We start from the raw sequence: 17,320 nt of genomic DNA on the forward strand, positions 1-17,320 counted from the left end.
CTCTCGAGGGAGAGGGAGTAGAGCCTGTGGACCCCAGACCCCGAGAACAAGCCCCCAGAGGGGCGTACATACCTCCCGGAGAGCAGCGGGAGCTGAAGCCGCGTTCGTGGCCACACAAACTGGCATTACGCCGGCTGTGGCATCAGCTGTTCCCGATGCGGGCAACAGCTGAGCCAATCCCAGCGGCCGTATCAGCCACTGCGGGAAGATTTAAAAACCCCGTCGGAGCGAGGACGGGGAGAGAGCCGGAGAGAGAGAGCACAGGCTGGCAGCTCATGAGGCGAGCTCCGGCATGGGAAGGACACGACCCAGCCTGCAAGGCTCCAGCAGGCAGCCCAGGGAAGGGCTTTAAGCCTTCTGTGGGAAGCAGAGCAGGAGGCCGACAAGGAGGGCAAGCAGAGGCACTCTTTCAGCCACCTGAAGGGGCTTACGCTCAGGAGGCAAGGGAGCTCCCTGCTTGTGGTAGGGGAGAGAAAGCAGCTGAGGATCCGAGAGGCAGCTGGAATAAGGGGGATAACCCTGCACCTCCTCCTGACTCAGAGGAATATTTTCTATAAGAAAAGAAATCTTCCCCAAGAAGGGAGGGAGAGTGATCGGAACCCTGGGAACCAGTCTGAGGCCTTCATACGGGGCCAGGAAACATCTGTAATGCATCACCCATCAGCTGGCATGTGGATGGGGTGTAGGGGAGGCAGAGCCCTGTGGAACATCGCGTCGGACGACCATAAGTACCACCGTCTATTGGGAGGCCCATCCAAGCAAAGATCTCCACTGTATACCCCTCTTAAAGTGCGTTTAACATCCAAGTCGTGGCAGGCGAGTTGAGGGGAGGGGCAACACCCCAATAGACTGGGTGGCGAGAGGGGCGCAAGCGCCACACCCCCAAATCGGCTGAATCCGAATCCAAAGCGAATACTAGCCGCTTCGCACAGGCCTAGTAATTATGTCCTTTCTTCACAATACATTTGTTTAATTGGACAGACAGGGTGAGTGCTGTGTGAAAGGGCTCCCCCACACACACAGATTTGAAATCAAGTACAGAAATAAACAAAAGGCTGTGGCAGAACATTTTAAACTCTTTTTTCCCTTTCAAATTTAATGCAAATAAAATAATCAGATAGAATTACAGCCACAGTTCATATTTTTGTGTTTGCCAGAAAGCTATTGCATTATTTTGTGTCCCCTCTGATTATTGCAATTGCAACAGTCTGAATGGTTACACCATTGACCTCACTGATATATTAAGTAGCACACAGATTTCATTTAATTGGTAGGAAAAATATACCAAGTTTTGCCTTTTTGATCTATGGAACAAATATTGACCTATATAAAAGCATGAACATCAGCCAAAGGAGTATTTTTCAAATACATTGTTAATTTGTTTCGTTTAAATTTATGAATCTGAAATAAGGATGTCCATTTGAAAAAGTATATACTATTGTAGAATCATGATGTTAGAAGGGATCTCAAGGGTCAATATGGTTCAGCCCCCTAGAAAAATGCTATTCCTATATCATCCCCATCCAATGTTGAGCTCTCTTAATAACCTCCGCTGAAGGAAATCATATAGCTTCCCTAGGCAGTCTTTCACTGCCTTATTGTTCTAACGATAAGAAGATTTTTCTTGAGCACTAATCTGAATCTGCTTCGCTGCAATTTTAAATCATTATTTCATGTTCTGACTCGTGTGGAAAAGGGGAACAGTTGTTCTCCCTCTTCTTTATGGCAGTCTTTCAAATATTTGAAAACTGCAGTCACCTCCCCACACTTAACCTCTTTTTCTCCAAGCTGAACATACCAAGCTCTCTCAACCTTTTCTTATACAGCTGACCTTCCAAGCCCTGGATCATTTTTGCTGCTCACCTTTTAATGCTCTCCAGCTTCTCCACATCCTTCTTAAATGTAGAGCCCGGAACCTCACACAATACTCCAGATGAGGCCAAACCAGCCATGACTGGTTCTACTACCTCCTGCATTTTACACTTAATATTCCTGCTGATGCAGCCCAAAATTACATTTGCTTTTTTCAAGTGCATCACACTGCTAATTCATGTCGAGTCTGTGATCCTCCAAAACCCCTACATCCTTTCCAGTAATGCTACTGCCCATGCTTTGTATTTAATGATACAACATGCAGTAGATATGTAACCACTCTCACATAAAGGCCTTACAGTTCCACATGACATCAGGAAAAACATTTTTAGATAACTGTGTCATGGTGCTTCTAAGCTTTACACATTTACCTTTTCTAGTACGGTAGATGGAGCTTTTCACTATTGTTACTACTTTTAAGTTTCACGTAAAGTAGTAATTTGCTTTCCTTCACTTCAATGTTCACACAGTTACTTTTATACCAGTAAAAGTATACTTTTTAGCCATTAGAGAAAAGGTAGTATTTTATGACCAAAACTAGCATATTCCTTATTTTGCTGGATTAATACCAAATACCAGACAAGTATTAAGAAATAAAATACTGCTCCATCTCCAGTGATACAGGTACACTAGATACAATCTCTTCCTTTCCCAAGTACTGATCCACTTTGCTTAAGACCTGATATTATTTGCTACTCTTTTCTGTAAAACAAAAAACAAAACCAGGACAGACTCAGAGCTGAGAAGCGAATGGAGTCCTTGCCTCACTTTGAATGTACATAACAAATAAAGCAAGAAACCAAGAACAATATAGAAAAAGCTCAGGCCCTCTCATCTTCAAAACAACTGATAATACACGATCATGATGTACAACAGCCTGACAACAAGTAACCAACACATATGTGTTGCAAAGCAAATTAACTTTTTGAAACAATACAAGTTTAATATTAAAGTTTTTACTCCACCTTCACAGTATTAACGAGCTGTCCATCAATGTAGAGTGCAGCGGTACTATTTTTCAGCATGCCTTTACTCATCACCAGAACCAGATGATGCCACTGGCCTTCCACTATAAGATCACCACAGCGAAAACGAGCACAACAAGGAAGAATCTCATAGAAAGATGATTCTTCACTGAAGTCATCAACTACAAGAAAAGGAACAGTTCATTAGAACTAGTGGCACTCATACACTGATTTAAATATTTCAGTTTCCTCAGGCCTGATATTTAAAAATAGCCTGCACTGATAGATTAAAGTTTGAAATTTCAGAAAGCAAATGCATTTCAAGGCAAACAGAACACAGTAAACAGTAATGTAAGTTAACAAATATTTTTCTATTAACACTTTCAACTGTAATTAACAATGATAGTAGAATTAAAATGATATTGATATTGAAAATATTTTTAAAATTTGATGGTCCACAATTTTTTGTACAAGTGCAAAAAGAAAAACTGGTAGAGCAATATGAGTCTCGGCAATCCCCAAAATTATCAGCAACCCCAATTCCTATTTTAATGTATGCAGATGACTCTGTTATACTGTCAAGAACTCCTATTGGATTACAGAGAGCAATTACAACTTTTGAGCATTTTTGTGGACAAAATAACTTAAAGATAAATTATGATTAATCCAAAATAATGCATTGGGAGAGTCGTTTGATGATATATCCATGGAATATGGGGGGAACCAAATTTGAAGTTGTCAAAACCTATAGATATTTGGGTGCGTTATTCACAGCTTCTCCATCATGGAAACATCATGTTTAGTCAGTTAAAACTAAGGCAGCCCAATTGACTGTGGCTATAAAGAAATTGTATGAAACCACAGCAAGATGATCAGTCCAAGCTCCTATATCAGCATACAAAGCCAAAGTTACCTCTCAGATCTTATAAGGCGCTGAAGTATGGGGTTATGCTGCTAGTAATGATGTAGACATATCTTAGAACAAGTTTCTTAGGGCTCTTTTGGCTCTTCCTCCCTCAACTCCTGCATCTTTTCTGAAATTAGAGATGGGAATGGATTCTATTTGAACTAATATTATTATTAGAATGGCAGGATTTTGCTTCCCCTTTTACAATCTCGTCTTTTTAAATTATGCTACACAGAAGATACTAATAATAATCCCCCTCCTCTCCAGTCAGCCTGGTTAGCTTTTTTTTTTCCCTGAACTTTTGCACTTTCTGGGATGGGATACTATCCATCTCAAAGATAATGAAAGGTCTGTCTTCCCCATAGAAATGGTTCAGATTTTCCAGAGGATATGAGATATTACCAGACAAGATGATTCTGCAGTGGCTAGGGCTACTTGGAATCTCTTTGGAAACTAGATTGGGGGTTAGAAAGGTATTTACAGTTGGATCTCAATAATAAATGGCAGTTCTCTTTGACTAGACTCAGGATCGAACAGATGCCCACAGGTGCTCTGGCTGGAAGTAGATTTTTCATTCCAAGAGCTAAAAGATGTTGCCCAGTCTGTCTAGGAGTTTTAGAAGATATTATCCACTATGTGTTAGAATGTTCTTTGTATAATGACATAAGGAGAACCTATTTATTACCGTACTTGCAGAAATTGATAATTTCTCTCTGAGAAATGTAATCTGGCTTTTACAGCAAACAGATCCAAATGTAGTAAATCGTCTCACAATTTTTGCTTACAAGGTGAAGGTGATTAGAGTTAAATATCCTTTATTACCGATAAGAGTGATACATTTTAACATTAGACTTGATTTTAATGTCTCAGTTGTGGATCTATGTACAACAATATTATAGATTCGTGTCTTGACTTACTACTATATTTACATTAATAATGTTTTTATGTTGGTGGGCTCTATTTTTAGTTTGGTTACCTTGTTCAAACTTACTTACATTATGGGTGTATGTGTGTTATATCGTTGTCGCAGAGCACGGAGGTGCTCTGCTCCTAAAGAAAGAGAAACACTGCTGGGGAAAGAGCCCTAGCAGTGAGTAAGGAGTCCAGCTGTGGGTTGCCAGCGCAACTGGAGCCAGCAAGAGATCGCACCTGCTGGCGATCAGCTGATTGAAAAGGGCAGGGCCTGCCTCCCTTATAAACCCTTGGGGCTGAGGCCAGGGGGGGTTCCCTGCCAGCAGCCCAGGAGGAAGGAGCTCTCTACTGTGGAAGAGAAGAGAAGCCTGATGAGGGAGCAAAGCCTGGCACTGCTGTGGGATGAAGAATCTCCGGTAGGCTTGTGCGTGATTATAGCCAGGCGGCTTCTGTTTATGTTATAGCCTATGGGCTTGTGTTTGTGTTACTGTTTGTTACCGGTGGTTTGGGTGAGGCTATTAGGGGATGGAGGAGGCCTCATAGGGGACTCACAGTAGTGTGGGAACCCCAGCGCCAGCAAGGGCACAGCATTAGGGGTGCACAGACCCCAGCCCCAGAGAGGGGCAGTTGAGAAGCCCCAGAGAGGGGACATCGCTGAGAAGCCCCAGTGTGGGTGTAGTGAGCCCCGAGAGAGGGTGGCATTGTAGGAGAGCCCTGAGAGACAGCGGCTTTACTGAGAAGGCCCCAGAGGAGGGCAGTGCTTTGAGAAGTGTCAGAGAGAAGGCGCGGAGAGAGAGAGGGCCGTGGAGAGCCCAAGCGCCAGAGAGGGTGTAGACCCAGACCGGACAACGTCTATTCCATCGGTGAGGCATGGACTGCAGTGTAGGGGAGGAAGCGGAGCCACAGATAGCACCCCCTGGCACCAGGGCAGTACAATAGGCAGCCTCCCACTCACAAGGTCATCATCATAATTTCCATCAAGACGTGGCAGGCGAGTACAGGGCGGGACACAAGAACCCTAAAACAGGATCCAAGGGTGCCCTACGCAAGGCGCGAAGTACTAGCAAGACGGCGCTGGGAAGGGCGACCTGTTACAGTCGTCTTCGGGAGAATGGCATTTAGCCAGAATCCTTAATAATAAACTGAATTGAACTGAACTGAAGTCTCGGCAATAGGTCTCCACTTATTTTTCCTGTTTCCCTAAGAACATCCACAGGAGAATGGCCACATTTTGTGGTTCTATGTCCCTTCATTTTCCCTGCATTTTAAAATGATGTGAAATTTGGATAAATTAAAATACATTTATTTACAGCTTTTTAAAGTATCTGGTTTCATCTACAAAAAGGGTTTGTTGTTTTAAGCTTTTTATGGAAATATTTATCCATGTAACACTCTCTCATTGCCTTTCTACATAAATATTTTTCTTTCCTCTCACTGCCAAATTTAAATGACAAAACAGTGATGCTGTCAAAACTCCAGTTTTTCTGTACAAGTCACTCATTTGCCTGATTCTGCTTCCAGTGAAGTCAATGGTTCTTACCTCTGCCCTCAGAGGAAACAGAATGAAGTCAACACTTTTGGAAATCCCATCCCATGTAATTATCAGTTAATTCTATCACAAATGACTCCTATCCACCATCTAATAGGTAATGGATTTGTTAATTATCATCAAGCATAGTGACAGATGGAACACAAAGTAGTTTCCATGGGGTAACGGGTAATTTTGACACTGTTATTTGCTTCTTTCACATACTTTGTGGTGTTTCAAGTTAACATATATTTTACCATATCTTGAAATAATCACATCATTGATCTCTCATGAGGGAAAGGAAGCAAATAATATAAAACAAAAGTGACTAGGTAAAGAACCACAAGGAATTTTTCTAATTTCTGAATATTTTTGCCTCAATCTGGACATTTTCAGAAAATCTGAAATGTTTTAAAAATATTTAATCAAATATATATGAAAACACCAACGTTTAAGTAACTTGCATACTTAAAAACATTTAAAATGACATAAAAACACCACACAATAGATGTAATCACCTTCAAAATATTTGTCTCAAATAGGTAAAAATGATTATCCCTAATTTCATACCTGGAGGGTCAGAGAACTTAAGGCTAGATAAAAACAGAGGATCTTTTTTAAAATATGAAACTGCAGACTAAGATATTTGGCTAATGAGAAGGAAGTCAAGAGAAGATTATTTCATATTTGTAAGTTGATTCAGAGTTTTATTCTTGTCTCCCTGTATTCAATACGAAAATCCAAGTCTCTCCCAGATGTTGCCACTAAGATGAGAAATGAGCAGTAATATTTGCCAAAGTCAATACTATGTTGTAATGCCTTCACAAGGCACAGAACTCAGAAGGTGCTGACTCCCTTTCCAAAGCCACCTCTATTCCTTAGGTGTTCTCAACTCTTCACTCAAAGCTGCTACTTCACTTTCTAAACATGTAATATGTTTTATTTTAATTGAAACAGTGCACATTTTTGCAACAAGCATTTTTAATTTAATTTGGGAAGGTACAAGCAATTTTCAAGACCCAATCACATTGCCATATTTACTGATTTCTCACATCGATAAGGGCATCTTGCGAAAAGTCAGATTTCCATGCAAACTAGAAGAAGAAAAAGGACAAAACCAGAACAAGTACCAACTTAAAAATAAAAAATAATCCTTTTCTATACCCGCCAAGCACCTTAGTCTTCTTTTTATAATAAAATAATTGTAGTCAAATAAACAGTGGCATTTAGCCAGAGATTTTCACCACTTTGAAACCTGGAAACCCTGTGGGCTTTTTCTTAGTTCTACAGGTACTAAGCCACTTAATACCTTACAATAAAAACAACAGAAATTATTCAGCCATCCAACTCATAGAGTGATATTTTACTAACAGCTGAGTTTCCGAACACTGTTCGGAAACAGTTTCTCTCAGAGTCTGTCAGAAAGTCTCTGATCTTTTCTCACAATGCCTCTTCAAGTACAGCCCCTCTTACAGAGTTCAAAATATAGGCTTGCTAGCTAATAATATTCAACTTCTACCTCAACTACAGTCAAAAGCAATTAGTGACAATATATTTATAAATGTAATCTTCCTTATATAGGAAAAATTCAGTCTCATTTCATTTAAGAGATCTGAAGAAATGTTATGACTAGTAAGTTCTTTATTTTTATTTCTGACGCTCTGCAAGGAACTATTATATTTATGAAAACAAAGTTGATATCAAAGGAAGGTATATTATAAAGTAAACTAATAGACTGCTTGAAATATTTCCAGAAATATCTGATGATTAGAGATATTTACAAACATTTACCCACTCTGTTTAAAACATGATATTTTACATATGAATGAATGTGCTTGTCTTTATATTTTTTATTTAAACACAATCATTCACTTTATATCCTAACTTCTCCTCCCTATACAAAGTGCTTCCCAGTATTCAGTTTCCTTTCTTATAAAATTACCTGGGGCCAGACAGAGATGTTTCAGTGAAAGTTCCAGCAATTTCTTGACATAATCTTAATCATGAAGATCTGCAGTACCTTCATAATGCTGTCATAGCAACATGAGAGGATAGAGCACAATACTTACCATAATTCTGAAGCAACTCTTCTTTAGTTGAAACAATTAGTGATCGGTCTTTTGCTGAAAGGACAATGGCAAGGCATACGTAGTGCTGCTCAGAAGAGTTTGCTCGTCGCACTATAGTAAGTAATCTGACTGGATGGTTATTAGGAGCCGTACTAAAGTGTTCAATGCAAAACCACGTTGAATAGCTCAAACCAGATGGTGGTGGAAAAAATCTTTCACCTAAAAACCAAAATATTAGAGTTAAAGGTTGCCTCAGCATTCCCATTCTGAAGTTCTTTTTGTCAGGCACTTACATAAGTTTCCTGAAACTTTTGCCTTCTGGGTTAAATTTTACACATCTGGTTTCTGGCTCAGAGATTTTTTTCTCCCCAGTAACCTAAACTACACCATAGCTTGTAAGAACAATGAAACAAGAAATGCCCACTTCTCCTTTTTATAACGCTTATGTTGTTAAACCCTCTATAGTTTCAGTTCATTGGAAAAGAAAATGCATCTGAAAGTCCTTAGGCAACTTTAATTGTCGGAGTGTATACACTTCAGCCACACATAAGAAACTTTAAATAATGACAATCTTGTACAATAAACAACTTTCTAAAAGAAGAAGGCCAATTTGCATTTGAGTTCGTGTAGATTTTGGTGACTCAAGCTTCCACTAGGCATCTGAAGTGGGAATGCTTCACGCCATCTCTCTCTCAAGGATCAGTGAAGGACAATTTTTTTGAAATGCATACAAAAGACTAAGAGAAGTTAAAGGTCTGTCTACCTGTTTAGCATTATGCATATACATTAAATACCCTTTAAAATTACGGAGACAGGTGGAATTCTCTCCATAGGATTCCGGGCACATTCAGGTTGGAAAGTGGGCAGCAAATGAATGTTGGGGATATCTAATGACCTCTAGTGATAGAAGTCCTCCTCACTCTGAGTCTTTGTTTTAATTACAAACAATGTACATCTGGAACAAATCCAGTAAAACAAAAATCAGTAGACCCAATTTATACTAGGTGCAACACAAAGCAGAGAGATGCAGCAGATATAAAAATGAAAGCATATTCAAAAGGTCATTGAAGTCAACAGAAGTTTGATTGATATGCATGAGACAGACATGCAATCAAAAAGAGAACATTACAATAATTTAAGAAGTAGGTTTTAACACTGCTTCATTTACTACAAGCTGTCCACTCTGTACTAAGTGAGCATACAGTACTGCAGGAATAATATTGTGATCATAAAACAGAAACTATACAGAAAACAAGGAGGCACAATTAAGTTTATATGACAAATGTTCAAGCTTAATCATAGCATTTCCTGGGTTTTAGTAGTTTAATAATGTAACCTTATAAGTTCTCTTAACATCCATCTTTAAAAAAAAATTAGTACGGCTTAAGAATGCATACAGTTTAGATAAAGGGATTACATATCCCTTCTCTGGTCAAATAACACACTCAAGTTATGTTAAAAATATGAAATGTCCTCATTCTTACAATTGTATAATTTTTATCTTGGGGGAAAGAAAACTGAAAGGAATATAAAAAGAGATCCATTAGAGACATGGATAATATGTGACCACAGCACATACAATGTTACACTATCACCTTCTGGTTACCAGTACAATACAGCAGTCTGGGGCCATGTACAGATGCTCATTTCTACTGGTATGAATCTTAGCGTAGAAAAATGGAAATATAGCCTGGGAACAGGAGCATATGTACATCCCAGACCCCACAGCTGGAGACTTTTTAAGGACTGTCACCTTGACAGGGTAGACAGGCCTGCGTGTACCGATGACCCTAAGAGCAACACCATTGTGAGTCTTGCACTTGTTGTAGGGTGACCCATGGAGGTAATGTCAAAGGTGAGGTAACAGGCAAAGAACAGCCCAACGCAATATCATATAAAGACTTCAGCTGTGGAACAGGCAGATGGAAAAGGCATACTTCTCAATGGCTGTGAAGGCATATTAAGGCTGCAGTGGAAAAGTAACTCGTCATCTTCCATCTCTTGCTACTGGACACGGGTTTCTCTTCTGCCAATATTTGTGCAGTTGCTGATGTGTAATGGCCTCCTCACATAAAGCAAATGATATGCAAGCTTCTCCCACTGGATCCAACATCTACCACAATAACCAATCACCAATACCCATAACTAGGGACCACTGAAATTTGTGCTGGAAGCACACTGAGCAGCGGCTCCTTTAATTTTGCCGTTTCCTTTATGTATCCCCCTGCCACTGCTTGGCAGAGGGGCCCTGTTGGCCCATTGTTCACTTCTGATAGCTGGGAGGCAAAAAACACAGTTTTAAATGGGCCACAGTTTTTACCTCCCATCTAGTCAGCAGCAAGCAACGTGGCTGCTGGGGCCCCTCTGCCAATCAGAAGCAGGAGGCAAAATCCATAGCATATTTCAAACCATGGTTTTCACCTCCTCACTAATCAGGGGCAAGTGGGGAGGCCCCTCTGCCAATCGGGGGGCAGGAGGGAACGCAGGGGAAAATGAAAGATTAAAGGAGCTGCCACACGGCCCGCTTTTTTTTGGCATGAATTCCAGTGTCCCTACCCATAACCTTGACAACGTCCCTGCAGCAACGGACAAGTGGTGACGGGGACAGACGAAGTGATCACTGGGAGTCCTCTGTCATGCATCCACATGCAGAAGGCAGTCACATGTTGGTCACTTCACCCTTGGAATGGGACAAGAGGGTGATTCGGCAGCTGTGACTGGGACTGAGAAGTCCTTTTAGGATCCCCTCTGCTCACCAAGTATGGGGAGAGGGCTAGAAAGGTGCCCCAAACACAAGTTGTATCACCTTATCTTACCAACTGGCTAGCTATTTCCATGGGGGTCACTCAAATTGCAGTTGAAACATAAAAAATATCCTTTTCATCCTGGAATGCATGCACCCTACTAAACAACCTCAACAGTGACAGACCTGAACGCAGGACAGCTATTGTTGCCCGAGAACTCTTGCAATACAACATTGATATCGCTGCTCTCAGCAAGATCAGGCATGCAAATAAATGCTATCTGAGGGAGAAGGGGTGGCTTATACATTCTTCTGGAAAGGAAAACCTGCAAACAGCCGGCAAATACAGAGTTGGTTTTGCCATTAAGAGCCAGACTGTCAGCTGAATGACTGAATTCCTTGTGGGCTTTAATGGGCACCTCATGACTCTTCTCCTCCAACTGACCAACAAGCCATTTGCTACCGTCATCAGTGCTTACGCCCCAAACCTCAATGCCGAGGAAGAAAAGAAAGAACAGTTTTATGTTGACCGTGATGAAATCCTGACTATCATCCCAAAAGAGGATACAATCCTCCTCCTTGGTGATTTCAACGTGACAGCTGGCCGGGAATTTAACATGAGGAAGGGCAAGACCAATTCCAGTGGCATCCTCTTACTCAGCAAATGTGCAGAGCATGACTGTGTCAATACTAACACTATCTACAGACAACATGACAGGTACAAAACAACATGGCAATACCCCTGCTCGAAATAATAGCACCTCCTCAACTACGTCATCATAAGAGCATGATCTAAAAGACATTCTTATCATGTGTGTTATGAGAGGAGCCAATGACTGCTAAAATGGTCAACACTTAGTAAGAGCAATCATGTCCATTAGGGTTATGTCGAAACATTGAAAGCAAGCCAAATCAGTCTGACAACAGTACAACATCAAATGCCTTCAGACCTCTAGACACCACAAAGCCCTCCAAACATACCTTGGCAAGAAATTCACCAATCTTAGATTGAAAATGGTAACACTTGTGTTAAGGTAGTTTGGCCATCCACAAGACTTGCACAGAATCAACTGTCATGAGGTGATAAAGCCTTCAGGACTGGTTTGATGAGAACAACAGTCAGAGCCCTTCTAAAATCAGAAGATTTCTGTCACTGGCAAAACTATCCTATATCCAGTCAGAAGTACGGAACTTTTCGACAGCTTGAAAATGAAACCCAGAGGAAGATTCAAGAAATCAAAAACAAATGGTGGGCAGGGAAAGTGACAGAAATCCAACAATTTGTTGACAATCATGACATGAGGAGCTTCTTCAGTGCAAGCAAGGCTGTGCACGGACCAAGTTCTTGTGGACTCGCACTGCTTAGACCTGAAGATGGTAGTACACTCCTCAAAGACAACAAGTCCATCAAAAACCATTGGAAGGAGCCCTACCAAAAGCTCCTGAACCAAGAATTGATGGTGACTGATGAAACCATCGAATCCTTCCTGCAGCATCCAGTAAGGGAAGTATTTGCCAGTCCATCTACCTCTGAAGAAGTCAACCAGGTAGTAAGATAGATGAACAACAATAAAGCATCTGGCCCTGATGACATACTAGCTGAGGTCTACAAAGTAGGTGAGGAAACTACAACCAACAAGCTCCCAAAATCTAGAACACAGGAAATTTCTGCTGACCTAACAAATACCAATATTGTCACCATTTTTATAAAAGGAGGTAAATCTGACTGTGGAAATTATTGAGGTATTGCCCTCCTCTCTATCGCTGGGAAGATCCTCGTTCGAATTCTGCTGAACCAATTGCTCCTTCTTGCTGAGGAAATCCTTCAAGTCTCAATGCAGCTTCAGACCGTCAAGTGGCACCATGGACATGATTTTTGTGGGCCAACACATCCAGGAAAAGTGCCAAGAACAACACCAGGAACTGTATATGACCTTTACTGATTTAACCAAAGCCTTTGACTCTTAACCATGAGGCTCTATGGAAGATCTTACCAAAGTTTGACTCCCCAGGGAAATTTATCACATTCTAAGACTCCTTCATGATGAGATGACTGCCTCCAACCTATGCAGTGGCTCTGCTACAGAATCCTTTGCCATTCAAACTGGAATGAAGCAGGTCTGAGTAATCACACCAGTTCTGTTTTCTACCTTTCCTGTAGTCATCAAGATGCTCATCTGTGACCATCTGTCATGTGGCATCAGCACTGAGTACAGGATGGAAGGGAACCTTTTTGATTTCTCCTGCCTCCGTGCCAATACCAAAGTTACTTCAGACTCAATTGTGGAAATTCTGTACGCCGATGATTGTGCTCTTGTTGCACATGTGAAGGACCACTTAAAAATGCCCCTTAACTGCTTCTCAAGCATACCAGTGCCTGGGCCTGACTCTTATTATTGGAAAAACAAAGGTGCTTCACCAGCCTGCTCCAGGTCAATCAATTCCCCTGGCAAAGATCCTCATTAACAGACAGGAGCTGGAGAATGCTGAACACTTTCCGTATCTCAGCAGCCATCACTCAAAGGCCAAGAGCGACAAGGAGATCTAGCATAGGATTTGATGTGCCAACTCCGCCTTTGCAAGACTGAATCATCATGTATTCAATGATCACAACATCAGGTCTCGAACTAAACTCCTACTGTAAAAGGCTGTGATAATCCCAACTCTTTATGGCTGTGAAGCCTGGGTGGCTTACAGGGGCAGCATGAAAAGCCTGGAACACCATCACCTGTGCTAACTCCAGAAGACCCTTGGCATAAAGTGGGAGGATCATCACACAAATGCCAATGTCCTCACCAATGCCACCACCACCAGTATGGAAGTGTTGATTATTCAACATCAGCTGGGGCGGACAGGGCACAGTGTGCACATGCCTGATGTATGTTTACCAAAACAACTGTTATACTCCCAACTCAGCCAAGGACAAAGGACATGCAGGGGCCAGAGAAAACACTTCAAGGACAGCCTCAAGGTGAACATTAAGAAGTATGGTTTTGATACTACAAATTGGGAAAAACTAGCCTGAGACAGGGTTACATGGTAATGCCTTGTGAGAGAAGGTATATCTTACTTTGGAGGAAAACTGTCTTGCCTTGGAGGCAGAAAAATGACAGAAATGGAAGGAAAGGAAACAAGACCAAGAAATCTGTGATCTTTTACCACTACTTGTGGCGACTGCCAGAGAGTCTGTGGCTCTATGATTAGCCTTCTTAGCCATCAATGAACTCATTTACTACCCTTTAATTTGACCCACGGGAGCAATCATCCTCAACCGTAAGGGACTGCCATTGACAATGATAGCTGGAGAGCCTCACAGGCAAGTTCTGTAGCTAGGGGCCACCCCAGGGCTTGGGAAACCCATTAATTGACAACCTGCATTCTCCTTTGCCTGGGAAGGGGGCAGGCTGTCAACTGGCAGGTGTCAGCAGCTGTAAAGCAGCAGTTGCCACAGACAGCTTGCGGAGGGTTCCAGCCCCAAAAGAGTACATTTCCACCTCCCCAAATCAGCTGATTTGCGGAGTGGGATGGGGCATTCTCCCATGGTGGAAACCCTCATGATTCATGCCACAGGAGAAGAGCCTCTGCTTTTTCCATGCGAGGGAGAGGGAATTCTGCTGTCACAGCACAGCAGTCTGCCTTGCCTTGCACTTCTCTGGGTCAGCCCAGAGCAGTGGGAGGGGGGCAGATACATTCTGCTGTGGCAGGAACCCCTTCTGGGATGGTTCCTGCTGCAGAAAAAATGTCCAACGTCACCAATCAGTTGATTCACAGCAAAGGGGGTCCATTCTGCTGATGGGGAAATCCGTTCCCAGACAGTTGTCCCCACAGAAGAGGCTTGTGGGATATTGGGTGCTCACCAACATCCAAGAGAAGTGTGCAGGCATTCAAGTTAGATTGGGAGGAGCAAAATCTTCCTCATAAGTATTCAATCTAACTTCTTGCAGAAGAGCCTGTTCTCTTCCATAAGAAATCTCTTGAACATCTGTTTTTCACCCAACATAAATGGAATGTCTGTATGTGGCTTTAAGCAAAGTAAGAATTAACAATAAACCACCAGAAACAGCAATACTTAAGTACCTACCGGTTCCAATTCCACTGACTACAGCACCATCAATAAGTCCAGTTGTGACGGCATTATTTGTAGGTGCATTATGGGGGGCCAAACTTGGCAAGAATAAGCAGCTGTTAAAATAAATAAATAAAAATCAGGATATGTTAATGTTTATGAGAGCAAAATACAATCAAAACTGTTTTCCAGGAAATGTTCAACTTCGAAGAAAGTGCTGTAAGCATACCTTTAATTCCATTTAAATTAACTTGCTAACACAAAGAACAGAAAATCTGTTAACCAATAATATTTTTTCCGAGAAAGAGTCATCCAAGACTTGGCCATAAGGCCTGAAGTCTTGGAATGGCCTTCTGGAGATTGTTAGAGAAAGCCATAATTTCTTGTAGGTTTTATGGTCTGCTGTAATTTGTCCTGAAGCCTGTGTTAGCTAAAGCGTTAGAGGAATTCCTACACTTAAATCTTCTAATTTAAATATAACCATCTTAACAGAACTGCTTTATTTCACAATATAATTATATATGTGGACACTAAAATAATAATTCAATTGGTATTCCAACAACTTATCTTGCATATAAAATGGGACAAGTTAGTCTCAAAAGGAAATAAATAATTAGGTTATATTTTTATAAGGTTTATCTTGATAGTTGGGATGCATCACACAGAACTGTTAGTGGATAAAAGGAGAGGTTAAGTAGCCAAAAGAATTGCTCTTTCCTCCCCAAAATTAATTCGGTACCACCACCTAGAACACCTTTGTGCCAACGTATACTTTATGCTTGACATTCACTTTCCTGCAGAAGTGCTTTATTTAAGAAAAACAGGGAGGAAAACCAGGTGACAGCTTTACAGAATTCATCTTTCCACTGTGATGTGTCTTCTGTCTACCATGACACATGATGAAATGTGTTGAGTGTTATTTGCTGTATTTTCTTCTTTGGACTACTGAGGCTGGGCTAACTAAAGGGAAGAAATATTTACTATTAAGACAGAAAATTTCCACCCTGTGAAAAATGACTCTGAAGTCCAAATGGCTATGATCGTCTTAAGTAAAGAGATTAGTATTCATATCTTTCAAGAGCAGAGCCTTATGAAACTCTTTTTGTTGGTGCAACTGCTACCAGGAATTCTAGGTTTTTATAGATAAAAATTTCAAGGAATCAAATGTCTTTGATTCAAAGGGACTACTTCTATATAAAGGCAGCTCTTAGATACAGTTTAGTTTGGTCTGCTGTGCAACCTTGATATCATCAGTTCACTGGGGAAAGACACGAACAAGACTGTATTTGACGCTGCTTATCTCAAAGTGTAGAGATATGACACTAGGTATGTGCGGTGTTTATTTTGGCCCTAGCAGGAGAATTCTGTCAGAACTCTTGCATATATTGCAACAATAAAAGTGAGGCCAGAAAACACTCTTATTTTAGATTAGTGTCTCATTTTACCTGGGGCCTGAACTCATTAGCGAAACTCTCCAGTACAGATTATCTAGATCATGTACAAAAACAAATTCTGGCACAACAAAAGCAGCTTCCTGGTAAGCTAAAACAGAGACTTCTGCAACAGTTCCATTAGATGTAAGTAGATTGACCATTCCAAATTCTTGCTGGATGAAAATAACTAATAAATGAGGACGTTAAATTTGAGTCACTCTAAAGACAGGAAAGTGTACACAAGCTGGATCTGGACATCAAAATTTGCCTGTCTGATCAAAGTAATCTCAATCCTGGGTAAAATTAACTTCAGTAAGGGTTTTGACATGATATCAACAGGTGTAGCTAGGGGTCCCTCTCTGGATATCAGTTGAAATAATTTCTTGGTTCAGAGGCTGTTTCAGGCTGTCTACAACAGTGATGGTGGTGAGTCTATAAAATCATCCACTTCAGCCACTCATACTCACAACCACAAGCTGAACCAAACCCCTCTTTCAACGTGACACAGGTAGAAAGCTGAGGAGATAAAGGCATTGCTAATGCCTTGTCACTGCAATAGCAAACAAGCCAGTAGATTAAAATATGCTCCTAGAAAGATCTCTCTCTCATTACAATGGAAGGCAAAAAACGTCTGCAGTTCTTGCTACCTTGATCCAGGGAAAACATTCTTTCCTGACCCCAAAATTGGTGAGCAGTTTGACCATAAGCAAGACTCTCTAGGCAGGTACCCGAGAGGCTTCTAAGTTCCTCACAGAGCACAAGAGTACCACAAGATACAGCCCTACCTCCAGCTCTGGCCAGCATCCAATGTTCCAGAGGAAGATG

The 17,320-nt window shown here is 41.3% G+C and overlaps 1 protein-coding gene across 8 annotated transcripts in view; it reads right to left on the minus strand.

The window, feature by feature from the left end:
• The window catches only part of WDFY3 (WD repeat and FYVE domain containing 3), a 378,134-nt gene that overhangs the window by 123,460 nt on the left and 237,354 nt on the right, over positions 1–17,320 (minus strand). For all 8 annotated transcript variants that reach the window (XM_059722254.1, XM_019479325.2, XM_059722256.1 and 5 more), the window contains 3 exons: positions 15,078–15,178; positions 8,254–8,472; positions 2,838–3,019 (listed from right to left, as the gene is read on the minus strand). In XM_059722254.1, coding sequence (XP_059578237.1) covers positions 2,838–3,019; positions 8,254–8,472; positions 15,078–15,178 — 502 coding nt within the window. The remainder of the gene's footprint in view (positions 1–2,837; positions 3,020–8,253; positions 8,473–15,077; positions 15,179–17,320) is intronic.

Source organism: Alligator mississippiensis, chromosome 2 (genome assembly GCF_030867095.1).
Source record: "Alligator mississippiensis isolate rAllMis1 chromosome 2, rAllMis1, whole genome shotgun sequence".
Taxonomy (NCBI): domain Eukaryota; kingdom Metazoa; phylum Chordata; order Crocodylia; family Alligatoridae; genus Alligator; species Alligator mississippiensis.